Source organism: Orycteropus afer, unplaced genomic scaffold (assembly GCF_000298275.1).
Source record: "Orycteropus afer afer isolate SDZICR_OR568_19922 unplaced genomic scaffold, OryAfe1.0 scaffold00008, whole genome shotgun sequence".
NCBI lineage: Eukaryota > Metazoa > Chordata > Mammalia > Tubulidentata > Orycteropodidae > Orycteropus > Orycteropus afer.
In genome coordinates, this window is record NW_006921595.1 from 17,746,116 (window position 1) to 17,763,085 (window position 16,970).

The 16,970-nt window shown below is 34.7% G+C and overlaps 1 protein-coding gene across 1 annotated transcript in view; it reads left to right on the forward strand.

Moving 5' to 3' along the window:
• The window catches only part of TMEM196 (transmembrane protein 196), a 61,272-nt gene extending 49,861 nt beyond the window's left edge, over nucleotides 1–11,411 (forward strand). Inside the window, exons 2-4 of the mRNA XM_007946027.1 lie at nucleotides 1,483–1,539; nucleotides 6,518–6,772; nucleotides 11,352–11,411. Coding sequence (XP_007944218.1) covers nucleotides 1,483–1,539; nucleotides 6,518–6,772; nucleotides 11,352–11,411 — 372 coding nt within the window. The remainder of the gene's footprint in view (nucleotides 1–1,482; nucleotides 1,540–6,517; nucleotides 6,773–11,351) is intronic.
• Nucleotides 11,412–16,970: the final 5,559 nt, after the last annotated feature.

The window sequence follows — 16,970 nt, forward strand, 5'->3', positions numbered from 1 at the left end:
TCCTAAATACATTAATTGTTCCTTTCCCCATTAATCTGAAACCTCATCTATGTTAGACAGCAAATTCTTACATATACCAATGTCTTTTGATTTAACTCTCTTGCTGCACTGTTTGACCATTTATAATCACTTTGTTCCCTTATGAGGAAAATTCTCTTGCAACAATTTCCCTTACCTATTTTTTTTTTCAAATTTTCTTGATGATTTTTACATTCTTATTTCCATATAATCCTTAGAATATTTTAATATGTATTTTTAAAAATCCATCCAGGTGTGAATACTTATATGAGGCTATATCTGTGTTTAATTTTGATTTGGACTAGCAAAATTGAGGGGGTGAGGGAATTCCTGATCAAATGAAAACAAGCTTAGCCACATTTGAAGTTTTCTTTGCAAATATGGAAGACTTCCATGGGTTTATTACTTATTAATGGCTTTATTGTTTTATTTATATAGTTCACCTCAGGTTGTAAGTATGTACAAATTGGCAATCAAATGGCCATAAATGTTTCCTTCCAAATTAAAGAATCTACCAATTTATGATAACCAAAATGTTTAATGGTCTGTCACTGTCAGATGATCCATTGTAGCTGCTTTTGCAGAGCAATTATGTCACTGATGCTTTTACTTAGAACAAGGAATATGCCATCGATAACTTCATCCTCTTGTGTTCTTTCAAAATATCAGCAAGGTCAGTGTTTTTAATGGAATGAGGAGGTAGTTATTCTACCTGATACAGTTTGAAGGGTACAAAAAATGTGTTCCATACAAAAACATCTTCCTCTCTGATACCTTGTCTTTCCATTTATGCTAGGTTCCCTACCTGTATTATAACCTATTGAGTTCTAACTGCTTAGTATGAACAAATGCATCACATCACCTTTCTCCTTTGAGAGGTGGGAAGGGGTAAGAAGGTGGTAAAAGGGAAAAAACAAAATTATTTTTGTCTCATTTTTCCTGGTGCTAAAAGTGATTCAAGGAGCTCTGGTGGCATAGTACCTAAGGCATTTGATGGCTAACCAGAAGGCTGGTGGTTCAAACCCACCAGCCACTCCTTGGAAAAAATATTGGGCAGTCTACTTCCATATTGATACCACCTTGAAAACCCAAGAAGGGGTCACTATGAGTTGGATCTGACTCGATGGCAGTGAGTTTGTGTTTATTTTTTTAAAACTGATTCAAGCTTTGCTTAAATCCTCCAGTGACCTACATCAAATTTATAAAAATTACATTTTCATTCAAGTTTATTATTTTATCCCTTTACTATTTCAGAATAAGATATCTTCATTCCCAGACTTTGATGAAATGAGAAATCCAAAAGGAATAGTATTATGTATTAATGCTATTATTACATAAATAACATAAAAGAATGTAAAATTTTGAGCTTCCCTGGAGGAAATGTCATGAATGACCTTTAAGCTAAAAGCTGGGGGGCTGTGTTATCTTCCAATAAGAAGTAATTACTTTTCTTTTCTTTTGCAGTTTCTACTTTGTGGCATATGTGGAATATTGTGCGCCAAAAAAAAATCTGGACTCGTTGTAAGTTTTTACCTTGCTTATATTGTATGTTAGAGTATTTGAAACATAAGACCTCAAAAACAGAAATGCTGGCGAGACAATTTTCATATGCTGAATGTTACTCATTTAGGATAAAAAGAAGAGTGACAAATAAATCCTGCTTCTATTATTTTCAAAGAAAACCATCAAGATTATTGGAGACTGTGACAAAAAGATATACTCTTTATGTAACATGAATATGTAGCCCTTCATGACTGCTGTGGTGCGAGTCTCTAGTTTTCAGTTTGTAGAGTACCAGACAATCATGTGAATCCTACAGGAAGCTGAAAAAACCATAACTTGCGTTCATGGGAGATTTAACTGGTTAAATATGGAACAAGGCCTAAGGATTACTGGCCTTCTTGGGCAGTAAAGCTAATTTAATAAAGCAACAAGACAGATGTCTCGTTATGGTTACAGTTAATTCTCAAAGCTTCTTATCATCTTTTTTTAATGTCATGAATGCATCATCTGAAGTGTTTACAGATGTTCAATGATATTATGGAATGGTTCAGGGGGTAAAGAGCATGCTCCCCATGTGTGCTCATCCTGGCAGAAGGAGAACCTCTGCTGCTCTAGTATGGATTCTCCTCTGCCTTCTATGGCATTTTATGAGAGTTTGGAAAGAAGGAAAAAGCACTGTTCATTTTCTTGAGTACCATAGGAGAGATCATAAGGAGCTCTGGTGGCACAGTGGTTAAAGCATCTGGCTGCTAACCAAACAGTCAACATTTTGAACCACCAGCCACTCAGCAAAAGAAAGATGAGGCAGTCTGCTTCCATAAAGATTTCAGCCTTAGAAACCCTATGGGCCAGTTCTACTCTTTCCTATAGGTTCTCTCTGAGTTGGAATTGATTCAACGACAGTGAATTTGGGTTTGGGTACAGGAGAGATCTAGATCTTTACAAATTGGCAAGATTAATACTGAACCTGTACTCTAGAAAGTGGTCTTTGAAATGAAGAAGAGCTTTACAAGAGGAGACCAGTTAGCTGGGAAGGGTAAGACATGAAGAGTTCTTTTTGTTTAATTCACTTTTCTAATCATATCTTTCTCTTGATAATCTGCTGTGATAAAAAGGATGAAAACTCCATTGCTTTAGGCACTTTATTGCTTAACAAAGACATTTCATTAAGCTATGTAATTGGAGAAAAGAACATTTTGGAAAAATTCTTTTCCTAGAGTGTAATAATTTGCGTAGACTGTCACCCTTTAAAGGAGTTTTGGTGGCATAGTCCTTAAGGCATTTGACTGCTAACCAGGTTGAGAATTCAAATGCACCAACCACTCCATGGAAGGAAGACTGGGCAATCTACTTACATAGAGATATCCCCTCAGAAACGCAAGGAGGAGTTGCTATGAGTTAGGATTGACTACATTGCAGTGAAAATTTTATTTATTTATTTATTTTGCTTTGTCATCCTTAAAGAAACCCAGTGGAGGTGGCTGTGAGTGAGAAAAGACTGGATGGCAGTGGGTAGGATTGGGTTTTATCATCCTTTAGACATGGCTTTCATTCTTTCTGCACTCTTCCTGTATCAAGACTCTGTATGGCTATTGTGGTCATAATGATCTTTTGAGTTATAGAAGGAAAAAAAGGGGGCAGGGACAGAAGAGAGAAAGAAAGGATTTTTTTTCTTAAGTTATCAGTGTCTCTTTTCTATCTTGGGTCCCTGGGTGGCCCAAACAGTTAAGCACTCAACCAACAGCAGAAAAGTTGGTGATTCAAATTCACCCAGAGGCAAGCCTCGGGATCTGCTTCAGAAAGGTCACAACCTTGAAAATGCTATCGAGCTGTTCGACTCTGCAGGCATTAGGATGTCATGAGTTAGGATCAATTTAACAGGCAACGACAACAATTCTCTTGTAAGTTATGAAAGATGAAAAAATAAACATAAGATTTGAACTTGTTAGAAACTACCACCCACTTTATCCTCCTCTGCCATCTGGAGATCCTATAAGTCGCATTTAGCTATCAAACATTTTCTACCCTCCAATCAAAGTATGTGAAAATTCTCCACTCCAAACATCCCTGGGGGCCAGAATCTCTAACCTGGTGGGATTTGAAAATAGTATATAATTAGAAATTTGGATACAGATTTTAGCATTTTAGATAAATTTGGATACAGATTTTAAACAACTAGGTGAGAATGATCTGTCTTTACCTATTAATGAAATGCTGTGCTTTTAAGAATTAATGAGAATATATCAGGAGAGATGTTTTATTCCTGTGATGGTAAATTAAAATTGTCATTTAGTTTCTTAATTAAAAGTAATTTATTATTTGAAGATGAGAATATAATATGTTACCCTATATTCTGACAATGGGAGCTCTGGTGGCATAGTGCCTAAGGCACTTGACTGCTAACCAGAAGGCTGGCAGTTCAAACCCACCAACCATTCCTAAGAAGGAAGGTTGGACAATCTACTTCCATAGAGACACCACCTCGGAAACCCAAGGAGGGGCCACTATGAATTAGAGACAACTTGACGGCACATAACAACAACAACATATTCTGACAATCAGTAAACACTGATGTAGATTCCCAAGAAGCCGCATGCATCTGAATATACTTTAAAATGGAATACAGCTGCTTGATGCTGATCAGAATTGAGAGCCACAAATTCCCACTTAACTGGGTGACTTATTTATTTGATAATCAATTTTCAATATCATATTTAGTCAATTATAAAATAATTTACTTATCCACCACTGGGTTTAGAGCCCTAGTGACAAGTACTTTTTGAGACTGACACAGTAAGGAAAACTGAATTAAGGTGGAGAAGCAAAATCAACTACTTCTAGTCCTTTCCGCCCATTATGCTGTTTCCTACATCTATGCCTTTGCCCTCTGCAGGGAACTGCTGCTTGCACGTAGCTGAGATGACTTTTTTTCTCAAAAAGCCACTTCCAAAAACCCTCATTGGGTTAAATTGCCCTCCTTCCTACCTCTAGAGCATCCAATTCTTCCCAATTGCTAACTATTTTCCATAGCTTGCTGAAATTTTGAATCTTCTCTTCCACAAGACTACTATGTACTCAGGAGGACAGATAGTGAGCTGTTCTTCTTTGTACTGCCAGCAGCAGGCTGAGAGCATAACTCATGGCAGTTGCTCAGGAAGTACATAGTAAATGGAATTGTTTATAGTAAATAATATTAATATTGATAATTAAATAATACTATAATATTAAATTATAACATTAAAATTTAATATAAAATTAAATGCTAAAGTGAATTATATCAGTTTGCCCTGGGGAGTTATAGCAAAAGGGGAGTTCAGTAAAGTCCAGGAAGGCTTTGAACTTGATTTGGACCTTCCATTGAGAAGGCCAAAGAAGATACAAAATTATTTCCAGGAAGGCAAAATATCATTGATGTGACAATGAGCAAGCTATACTGATGGGCGAGAGAAGTGATTAGAGGAGAATGTGTGTTTGAGAGGAGAATGGAAATAAGGTTGGATAATTAAATTAGTTTCATACTATAAAATACCATGAAAGCCATAGAAGAAATTGGTCTAGATGCAAAAAACTAAATAAAAGTTCTTCAGGCTATTGGAATATTCAATCAAATCTATTAAATATTTACAGAACATTTACTACACAGAAAGCATTATACTTGGTTCTTCAGGGTATCCTATGATATTTAGGTTGAATAAAATCCTCTAGTTCTACTAATAGAGACCCAGATCAAACAAATGGTAGGATCAAAAGCAAAGCCACATTCTGTGTTTCTCCAAAAAGACCTATCAAAAAGTATTTATGGAACACCTGCTGTGTATTCTTCTTTGTGGTGCCACAGAGTAATACGAGACTGTAACATACAGGGCGAGTCCACAGTGAGTCCTAAGCTATTTGTTGGAGAAATAGATAGACACACACACACACACTACTTAGTGAATGTAAAAAGGATTTAACTAAATTCCCTGAACTCATAGTTGGGAAGGTATAAAGATTTAAAGCTAGATGGAACTAATGGTAGTTTTATGAGAAGGTATCTGTACATTATGGGGGAAATTGGATTTGAAGCCAGAAAATCTGAATTCAGTCCTTAACTTTGAATGTTACCTTCTCACCATTCTTTTACTTATTTTTTATTATCTCTCTCAGAGGATTGTTGGGAGGGGTAATTAGGATGATATTTGTTAAAATTCCTAACATAATAGTAAATAACTACCTAACTAACTAGTTGTCAAGTGGATTACAGCTCATGGTGACCTCATGTGTTTCAGAATTGAACTGACTTTTCATAGCCGTGATTTATCACAAGCAGATGACTAGGTCTTTCTTCTAAGGTGCCTCCGGGTTGATTTGAACCACTAACTTTTCAATTAGTAGTGAAGCCCTTTCCATTAATAACCAATTTAAACGAGTAGTGCAATTAAACAATTGTGCCACTCAGGGGTTCCTGTAGTAGCACATGGTGTTGTTGTTATGTGTGTCCTACAGTGTATTCCAACTGATAAGACCCCATAGGCCAAAGCAGAACTGCCCATAAGGTTTCCTAGGTTAAAATCTGTATAGGAGTTAGTCACCTGGTCTTATCTCCTATGGAGCCACTGGTGGGATAGAACCACCAACCTTTTGGTTACCAGCTGAGTGCTTAACAATTGTACCACCTAGGATTCTGATAGTAGTACACAGTAAATATAAAATAATGATTTAAATCTGAATCTACATAAGACAAATTTGCTTACTTCAAAACTGTCCTAAGGCATTTCCTTGGCCTTAATATAGTCAGCAATCAATTTCTGAAATCCTGTGGTCTAGTCTCTCCTCAGTAAATCAGAATGGATAAAAAACTTGAGCTGAAAAGGTAGCTCCATCTAGCCATGAAACACCAAAGGGGCCATCTTATTATTATGTATCAGTCACCCTTGACCTGCAGTGGGGAAGTGCATCTCTGGTCTAGTTAGCTTCACTGCCTCCATTCTAACACCACTCTCCTTTTTCTTAATAGATGATCCTCTTCTCAGCCTGCTGTATCTGCGGGCTCATTGGGGGCATCCTGAATTTTCAGTTCCTTCGGGCAGTTACAAAGAAGACCTCTTCCCTCTACCCTCTGCACCTCGCCTCCATGTCCCTCGCATGCATTGGGATCGGGGGCTGCACTCTCTCTTCGTGGCTCACTTGTCGACTAGCCAGCTATGAACAGAGAAGGATGTTCTCAGAAAGGGAGCATTCACTGCACCACTCTCATGAAATGGCTGAGAAAGTGAGTTTTGTACATTTCCCTCCCACTGCTATCATGTAGGGAGCTCTGGTAGCGTAATGCCTAAGGCACTTTGACTGCTAACCAGAAGGCTGGCGGTTCAAACCCACCAGCCACTCCTCGGAAGGACGATGAGGCAATCTACTTCCGTAGTGATACTGCCTGGGAAACCCAAGGAGGGGTCGCTATGAGTCAGGTCCGACTCGACGGCACATAACAACAACAGCTATCATGTAATGAAGACTGCCATCCACTCTAGAGGCATCAACTTGCTGCTTTAGATGAGCATTTAAGGAATCTGATTTTATACAAATTTGGCCCTTTTGTATTAAGAATAGTGTATTTTTATTGTCTTCTTTTCTATGCAATTCATGGTATACTTATTTTCAACATAATTTTGTGGCATCATAGTCTATTAAAAAACAGAGTTCCTAACAGCATTTCATAAAATATTGAATGCCTTATAAATATGGATTTATGTGTATTATACCAAGGAAAAACACATAAACTAAATACATGCTGTCCTCAATAATGCCAGTTTTAGAAATCGGATGAATTCCCTTTTCTAGCTCACCCTCTGGGCCTGTAAGTAGATGCATTTGATTATGTAAATTAGATCATCAAGTATAAAGGGGCCTTTTAATAGGGCAACAACAAGCCTTGCCTATCACTGCAAATATTAAAATCCACATAAAGGTTCATTTAATTCACATCTAAACGTCATGCATATTTAGGTAGCCTTCCCTGTATTTTAAGGAACTCTGGTGTGCAGTGGTTAAAATGCTTGGCTGATAACTGAAAGGTTGGTGTTTCAAACCCACCAATGGCTCCATGGGAGAAAGATGTGACAATCTGCTTTTGTAAAGATTACATCCTTGGCAACCATTTGGAGCAGTTGTACTCTGTCCCGTAGTGTCTCTGTGAGTGGGAATTGAGACCAACAGGTTTGGTTTTGGTGTTTTGTTTGTGTTTTAAATAATAGCCCTTGCATAATTATTTCATGAAATTCATTTAAACAGGAAGTTGCATTAATTGAATAAAACTACATAAAATGGTATAGTGAGCTGTCTGTTTCCACTATATTTTGCAGATATTTCTTAATTCAGTTCTTCCTACTGCATCTTTTAGTAAAAAGATAAAATATCTGTAAAATAAGCTCACTAAGATAATGGTCCAAACATATTTTTGCCTTATAACATGAGGATAGAATTGCTTAACCACAGAGTGGAAAAAAAGTGGCAAGAGTTACTCCATGTTTTCTAGAATATTATTTTGAAAGAAATATATATATTCTGTAATTTTCTGTGTTTCCATTTCTTATACAGACTAGACATTCAAATAAGAACATGAGCACTGCTAACTTGTTCCAGAAGAGAAATATTAAATATATATATATATGTTCTTCAAAAAAGAATGTAGTTGGAAGAGCAGAACTGCTAATTTAAAGAAATGTATTGTTAAAAATAAATGATCATTAGATATTTAGATAGTAGCTCTTTCATGCTCTATTTTTATACTAGTATAATTTCACTTTTGTATATATATTTGTGCAATATTTATTGTATGATTGTTATATTTATATTAGAGATTGAGGGCTATTGAAATAACCGACTTGCCCAGCTGCCCGGTCGTGCCCCCGACACCAGAGTTACCTACAAGGTACGCTGATTTCCAGGGAGTTACCATGTTGTAATGTTACCGTAGGAAGTATTGTCTATTTTAGGAAGCCATGATATCAGCAGATCAGTCTAGACTGATGCTGTGATGTCATTCTTCAAAGTCTGGCTCTTATCAGAGCTACTTTGAGGACCTGACATAACCTCCATGGCAGAGTCTTGCAGCTTGAAAATTGGTTGAGTATTTGAAATAGTCAGCCTGTCTATAAGCATCCAAACACATTTCTGCTTGGATGATTCATGATTCCTTTATTCTCTGCCACCTCATGATTTTGATTCAATATCATCATTCATACCTGAGAGTTTTGTCTTTAATAATACATGTGTCTGGATAAAGACAAACTGGGTATCTCCCTCATGTCACGGTTGCATGAGAAGATAGCCAAAGTTTGACACTAACACAGTAAAAGTTTTATATGAAAAGTTTCTCTTTATAAAATCATCCAATGTGATATTCAAATTCATTTTCTATATTTTGGATTACTGAAAATAAAGTCACCATTCTTGGTTTAGCTACCCAATGTAACTGGAAGTATAGAAAGTCAAATAGCTACAATGGCCCATTTCCACTTGCAAATAGCCACACTTTGTCTTGTGTCAATTTTTAGTACAATCTTCTTGTCATATTGGACATGCCTATTTGCATATAAATAATAATTTGGGAATAAATAATTTTTAAACTAATCCCCATTATTATTTTCTATCCATGATTTTGCTGTGCCCATTGTAGGATGAAATTATTTAAGAAAATTATCTTTTTTCTAATATTTTGCAAGTGTTTGTTTAATCCTGCAATAAATACATTAGATTAGTATTTCTTTTATTTCTCTTTTTGATTTTTAAACTACTTTTTGGATGCAAGATCATTTTAGGAGAAGAAAAGTGACCTAAGATTACTACTTTTACAAACCCATTAGAAAATTATGATTTCTTTTAGTAGGAAGCATAGGAAAAAATATATGAGCAATTTTTTTATAGTTCATTTTGGGGTATGAAAATAAATAATCTCCCTGGTTCAACTTTCTATTTATCTTGCTGTTAACCAAGCTCTTGAATGAAGACTCAAGTAAAATTTAACTGTAGACTTAACCTCAACCCAGTAATCCAATATATTTTGAAACTACTGTCAGTATGTATTTTTCTAATAGCGTCAACCTTTGATTAGACTGAAAAGTCACCAGACCATGTAGACTCCAATCATCTCTACTTCCTCTCAGAGCCTTTACTCTTAAGAGCATTGAATTTTTAAGCTATTTGCTAGTAATTCCTTAGCTCCTTAATAAAACCACCAGTTGCTGTTGGATCAATTTCTACTCACGGCAACTCCATTTGTGTCAGAGTAGAGGTGTGCTTCATAGGGTATTCAGAGGCTGATTTTCCAAAAGTACAACATCAGGCTTTCTTCTGAGAAACTTCTTGGTGGACTTGAACTTCCAACCTTTCGGGTAGTAGCCGAGTGTTAGCCATTTGCACTGCATAGGGATTTCACCACCATACTATGAGAGATATAATGGATACCCAGGTACAAGCCAAACTCCCTAAAGCCTGGAAGAAACCACAGTACTTAATATGGAAAGAGATCTTAATGTTGGAGGAGGAAAGATCTCGAATGCATATTGTTTTCTTCCTTAGAATTTCTTGGAAGGAACTCTATCCTGTCTATTAAAGATGAAACTGTTTTTGAAATCAAAGTTCAAAATCCAGCCAAATTCCAACCTTCAAATGCCCTTCTTGTTCCTCTTATGCAGCTTTAAAAACCATCCCATACAAAAGCAAATCTTCTTATTCTCTTTCCTCTCTTCTATTCCATTTTCAAAGAAAAGAGAGTGGAAATAAGGCATGGACTACTTTTTGTTTTTGAAATAAATGTTTGGATGTATTCAAAAAACTTTACAAAAGGGAACACAATGCTTTTTAATTTTTAATTCACCCAAAGAGAAACTAGATAAAAATTAATAGGCATGATATAATTGAAAAAGGAATTTCAGTTTGAATTGTTCTTTGCTGTTCTTTTGCAAATAGGCTTGCTCAAGTGTGGAACAGTATTGTGAATTTATTTTCAGATCTTTTTGCCCAAATATTATTATTTATAAATGTGAATGGGCCTCCCCTCTCATCGTTGCCTTCTATTTTGTAGAGAAAAGTTAACTGTCTAATAAAATATATGAATTCAAAGCATCTAGAGTTTTCTCAAATGATCCACTTTCTATGATTGCATATAGAGCTTCTTTAGATCAGCTCATTATTTACATCAATATTTTCATTGCCTTCCCTTGTAGTTTCCATTATTAACTTTCTAACAACTGATTCTTTGAAAACATTTTAAAAGTTTACTGTTTTGTTTTTTACTATATGAGTAATGCTGTCATGAAAAATAATCTTTTCCACTGTGATTTATTAATGATGCACAGTTACAAATTACCAATAATCAATTTGCGGGTCCTTTTCCATTCTTAACCAAAAAGGCCTCAGATTTTTCCATAGAATAAAGGTAACCTCTAGTATCTGTTGGCACTTTGTTGACATGCTCAGCAGAGGAGCCTAAGCATTTGAGAAACATAGGCATTTAACCATTTTCTTTATTCTAGGTGAGCCTTTCTGAAATAGTGTTGAAGTATCAAAGTGGAAACTTAGGGGTGTGCTACAGATTACTCTCTTTTGAGCATTGAATTGTTTTTGTACACAGAAGATTTTGGTCTAACAGTTTGTCACTTTAGCATTTTCATGTATTTCCAGATGTCATGAGATTTCATTTCTTCAAATGCAACAATATAAATCTTTGTCCTTCTCCAAAACTTAGCAAAGTTTTTCAGTTGCTTGAAATTTCTGTTTTGCAAACTCATTAACCAAATCACTGTTCTACCCTGAAAGTGAATTTAAATTAATCCATGTTATTTTCCTAACAGGAAGTCACAGACAACATGAGCAATGGAGGACCACAACTAATATTTAATGGAAGAATATGATCAATGTTATAAAGAACTGAACATTTTTTAGGATTTCCACAAGACAGAGTGATACCAAAGGAGTCATGTAAAACAGTTCTCTCATTTGCTGTTCTTTCCTGAACGTTTTTCATTCTTCCTCAATTTTACTTCACTTATTTCTTCATCTCTTCTCATTGAGCGAAAAACTTTCCAGAAATATTGTAGAAAAGTGATTTCAATAGACTCTCCCCGTTGTTCTAAAGAGAACTTCAGGAAAAAAAAAAAAAAAAAGAAGTGGTATAAATAAAACAGAAATGAGATTCATATCTGCACAAACAACTATTTGAGTAGCATGAAAATTAGATGGCATATTTCAGATGAGTTCTTTAAAAGTGCAAATATAGAAACATACCAATAACTTATTGATGTCTTTGTTTTGAAAGACAGATGGCTTCAAAAATGCCATAATTCAAAACCTCAGCAATGCCTTGTTGTAAAAACACTGTAATTATTTTCAATTTGTGAATGAACTATATTTCTTAATTTATTTGTAAATGACAATAAAAACCTACACCTTAAAAAAGAGATTTTTTTAGAGAGAGATTATTAATCTGTATGATATTTTTGCATTTTTGCACAACAGTGAAAAGTTGTCAATGAATATCACTTAAGGAAAATAAATATGTTTTGATTATACTGGGCAGATTGAACAGCATGTTCATGAATGAGCCTTAGAATGAAGTATGTGTGTGTATATGTGTGTGTATATAGTATAAATATAGAAAATATATGCAGCATATATTTACAGCATACATGAATGTAAATACATAGTAGAAAAGAAATTGTGATGCTGTGGGGATGTGGGGACGTTAACAAGATTCTATTCCCAGGAAGGTGGGCAGGCAGTTATTCAAAGCTTTTCTATGCCCACAACATCACATATTTAATTTCTACTAACTGTTTTTATTTTCTTTTTATTATGTCTGTCATGTATAAATATTGTGGGTGGTATTCATGGAGTTGAATGATTTGAATCTTGTAGTTTAAAGATTGGTTCTTTAATTATTTAGCTATTTCACTATGATTATGCTATATATTATAATAGCAGTCACTAATATTGATTTATAAACATAACTTTAAATCATATACTTCCACATTTATAAATATAGACATGACATGATTATTCATAACCTTCATATTTCAAATAGTTTATAGCCTAATTAAATTATAATAAAGGACAGATGATGTACCCTCAAAATATGAACTTATAATTAGTTTTTCTATTATTTAATTAGGTATATTGCTCTTGTTTTTATTTATTTATCAATTCACTTAGGATAATATGGACAGGCCACTTTCCAGAAAGCATATTGTACCCAAAGAACCTGAATCATCTGTAAAAGAAAATAAAAACATTGGCATACATTTACATAGCTAGATTTAATCTTTCTCTTCCCTAATGGAATGTTAAATTAGGAAACTATCACAAAATACATAAGCAAGAAAATAGCATGGTCTTTGGCAACATTTATGAGAATATAACCTCTGGCAACAGATAAAGAAATTTCATATTTTAAAATATATAACTTTCACTGTATTGTATGCCTTCATATTTTCCCAAACTAAATCAATCTTTAAGTCATTTTTTTATGAGTTGCTTATTTAACTACAGGTAAATTAAAATCTTGAATATCCCATATGAGAACATGTTATAATTTACAAATACAGTATAGACTTGAATTGTGCTAACTAAATAACGAGAATTTCAATTAATGGAAATCTGAAGTCCTTTTCTTGTTAGAGTAACATAAACATCATCTACCCTATTAAATCATCTAGTAAAAATATTCTTGCTGTATCTATATTCAACAGAAATATCTGGTCTATGCTTGTTTGGGGTAGTTTTTGAAGTCTCCCAACTCATTTGGATAACTTCTTTATCCAGTAGATTATAGAAGTTGTCTATAAATGGAGCCTCAAATAATGAATCAACATCATTACTACTCATTTGGTACAAGCAGATATTATCTTTGTCATTAAAAATCTAAACTATACAGTGCAGACATTTTGTGTGTATATGGTTCTACTGAATTTATGCAAGGATATTGTTTTGTACTGAAAGAATAACCACAAACTCTAATGTTAAATGGGATTTCTTTGTAGTCATGTTTGTACAATGCAGACTTATAATACATCAGTAAGAGGTTTTAATGCCTTTTGAAATAATTTATGAAATCAGACATTACTGCTTTGACATAGAATTTAGACATTCAATCATCGCAATTACCCAAATAGTTCCGAGTATATGTTTAACCAGGCACACATATATCTTTAAATGTAATAATTTCAAAACATGTAGTGTTTTCAGGAATCAGTTAATCAGTTATTTAGAGTGATTTATTTGGGATGTACAGTGATTCTTTTTGAGGTAAGTGGTGGAAGTTGGAAAGTATAGTTCAAATGTTTGAAAATTTACTTTTCACAATATATTGAATTATAAACTATAATTTATTAAATGACATTAAACTTTTAGTATGATCTTACACTTGGGGAAAAATAATGTGATACTAGATTAGAAAAAAAATGTGAAAGTAGTGTGGCTTTGTTCTGCAGAGTCTAGATACAAAGAGGTAGACGTATTATAAGCATAAAACAATAAAGTGGACTCTGCTTGGAAAATTGTATTTAAATAATGGTTTAGAAGTGGAATAGTGGAACATAACATGATAACTCTACTGCTGTGTCTATGTAATAAAATGATATGTTTTGAAACTTCATACTGGTATGGATATTTTTCTTTTTTATTATGACATAGAAAGTAGTTTCTTTCCAATAGATGAATAAAGTTGTCATGCTAAGATTGGTAAGAGAGAGGGTTCTGTCAATGGGGAGAAGACACAGTCACAGTTGGAGGATCGGGAATAAGAAAGGGTACTTTTTTAAGATAGGAAAGATTATAACTTGTTCAAATGTAGACAGGGAGTGGTTGACGATACAGAACAAATTGAACATAATGGGAAAATGAGACCCCTGAAAAGGATAGAGGAAATACAATGCAGATCATAGAAGGTAGAATTAGCTGCAAGTAGGACTAAAATGAAAGGAAATTCATAAATGAAACCACAATATTTAGTCAAAGCTGCTGATCGACTTGGATTTCTTAAATGGCTATTACTTTCATTTGGGTGGACGATTACTCATTGTGCAATCTGTCCTATGCATTTCATGCCATTAAGCATCAATGGTCCTCACCCACTAAATCCTAGTAGTTCTCTCATTATTGTAATAACTAAAAATGACCTAGCAGATTTTCAACTCTTTGGGAAGGCAGTACTGCCTCCAATTTAGAACCACTGAAAAAAACACTTGAACATGACCAGAGCAGCCAGTTCTAATGGTACCCACAAATGAACACCTGAATTGATCGGGATAGTAAACTCCACTGTTCTAAGGCCTACCTGCACTGTTCAAATATGGTAGTCTCTATCCATGTGTGGTTATTAAAATATATATTAAAATAATTAAAATAGGATCAAATACTCAGTTTCTCAATCACACTAGCCATATTCTAAGTGCTCATTAGCCACATATGGACAGCAGATATAGAACATCTCCATCATCTTAGACAATTCTATTAGACACTACTGGTAAAAAGCACACAAAGGGAACTCTCTACTAACAGGATCTCTCATTGTCAACCAATATCATTATATAATAAAAAGTGTGAAAAAGAGCTAGTAAATACTCCATGGAATTTGAAAATTGGTAACCCTGTTTAATTTACAGATTGCACAAAACTAGCAAAAGTGCAGTGTAGCCCAACCCATAATAAAATTGATCACAAAACAAAAGTCACTCATACTCTGCTACTTTAGTGCTGTGATGTTAAAAAAAAAAAACAAACTATCTGCACAAAGATTTCACTAAATGGCTAAACAGTGTATATTTGAAAGGCAGCAAAAAAAAAAAAAAAAAAAGGATCTTGCCTAACTACTATTGTTTAAGAATTTTATCATATTACCAAGTGTCAATGAATAATCCTGTGTTTCTTGTGCTTGGGAGGATGAGAACTATTATATACTGTCCTCCACTTTATTCATTAACTTAGTATAAAAACACCATGATTAGAAGTCTCAATCCCAAAACTACATTTTCAAAGGTTATTTAGAAAACACATTTAGAAACTTATAGGAGTTAGGATACTGTTTCCAAATAAATTTTCAGAACTTGGCATCAATTTACTCTTTTCTTCTTTAAATCATTTTTCTGGAGACATATGTAATGTTTCTTATTCAAAGGGTATGACAGCCAAGAAATGCAATTATTCCAAATCCATAAATCACAGGTTGTCAGTTTCTCATAGCACAGAAACCAAATCAGAAATTGCTGGAAATATGGATGGCTCATAAAATTATAAAAGAATTTTTTACTCCATTTGCCAAGAAAACTATTTACTGCATAGAAGAGTATTTTACTAGGAATGCATTAAAAGTAGGCTCAAGAAAAAATTTGTTTAGAAAGTCAAGCTACAGATCTAAAAAATATACATTCAGTGAAACCCATGAAGGCCGAGACATCCTTGTTTTGTCAGGCCTCAAAAATTTTCTGCATTTGACAGGAAGCTTACCATTTTTCTATCACTGTCTATTAAGAATCCTACCTCATAAACAGCTAGTGTGTTTTCCTTCTCTGATGAGTTTCCACCTTACACAGGTTCCAGCTTGCACAAGTGTTACCTTACTTCAACATTTCAACAATTCAATATTACCCACATCAGTCCCTGGGTGATGCAAACAGTTTGCCTGGACTGTTAAAGGATGGCCATTTCCTACTCAGAGGCATCTTGGAAGAAAGGCCTAGGATCTACTTCCATAGATTGCAGCCAAGACAATCCTACAGATCAGATAACCTCTGTAATACATGGAGTCACCATAAGTTAGAATAGACCAGGCTGAAACAGGGTTTTGTTTTTTGTTTATTCATCACCCACATCAACTAAACACAGGGAAAAGAAAGTGCTTCATTTTAGACAGAGAGCCTTCATTTAGTTGGCTATCTTAAAGGAATAGGATCTATCCTTACTGCCCCTTACGTTAACTAGGGACTGCTGATTTCAAAGTGTTTTCTTCATTAGCACCGGAAGGCTCCACTTCTTTCTTTAGTCACTCAATACATTACAAGAGCTTTCCCATGCCAAAATGTACTATGTTAGTGAAAAATTCCAGGGAGACTGAGATTTAGCCAAGCTAGAAATTGGCTGAGGCTTCATAGCAAAATGTCAAATCTTGTCAGAATTGCATGAAGTCTTTTATTAACCACAAGGAATCAGATCTCATCACAGCTCCTTGCTATCAGCCAATTAGGATATTGGTCTCCACTTAGTCACTAAGGCAGAGGTTCTCAAATGTCATTTCACAACATTCCTGGGAGAGAACTAAAAGAAATCCCTTGGGCTCACCAAAGTCACTGCTCCGGAAAGAAAAGCTACAGACTCTTTGTGGATGGCTCTACCCACCAACCCTGTGGGGCTCTGAACTATAAATCAGCCAACTACTGGGGCAACACTCAATCTTTTGATATAAAAATACTCAAAGTGCT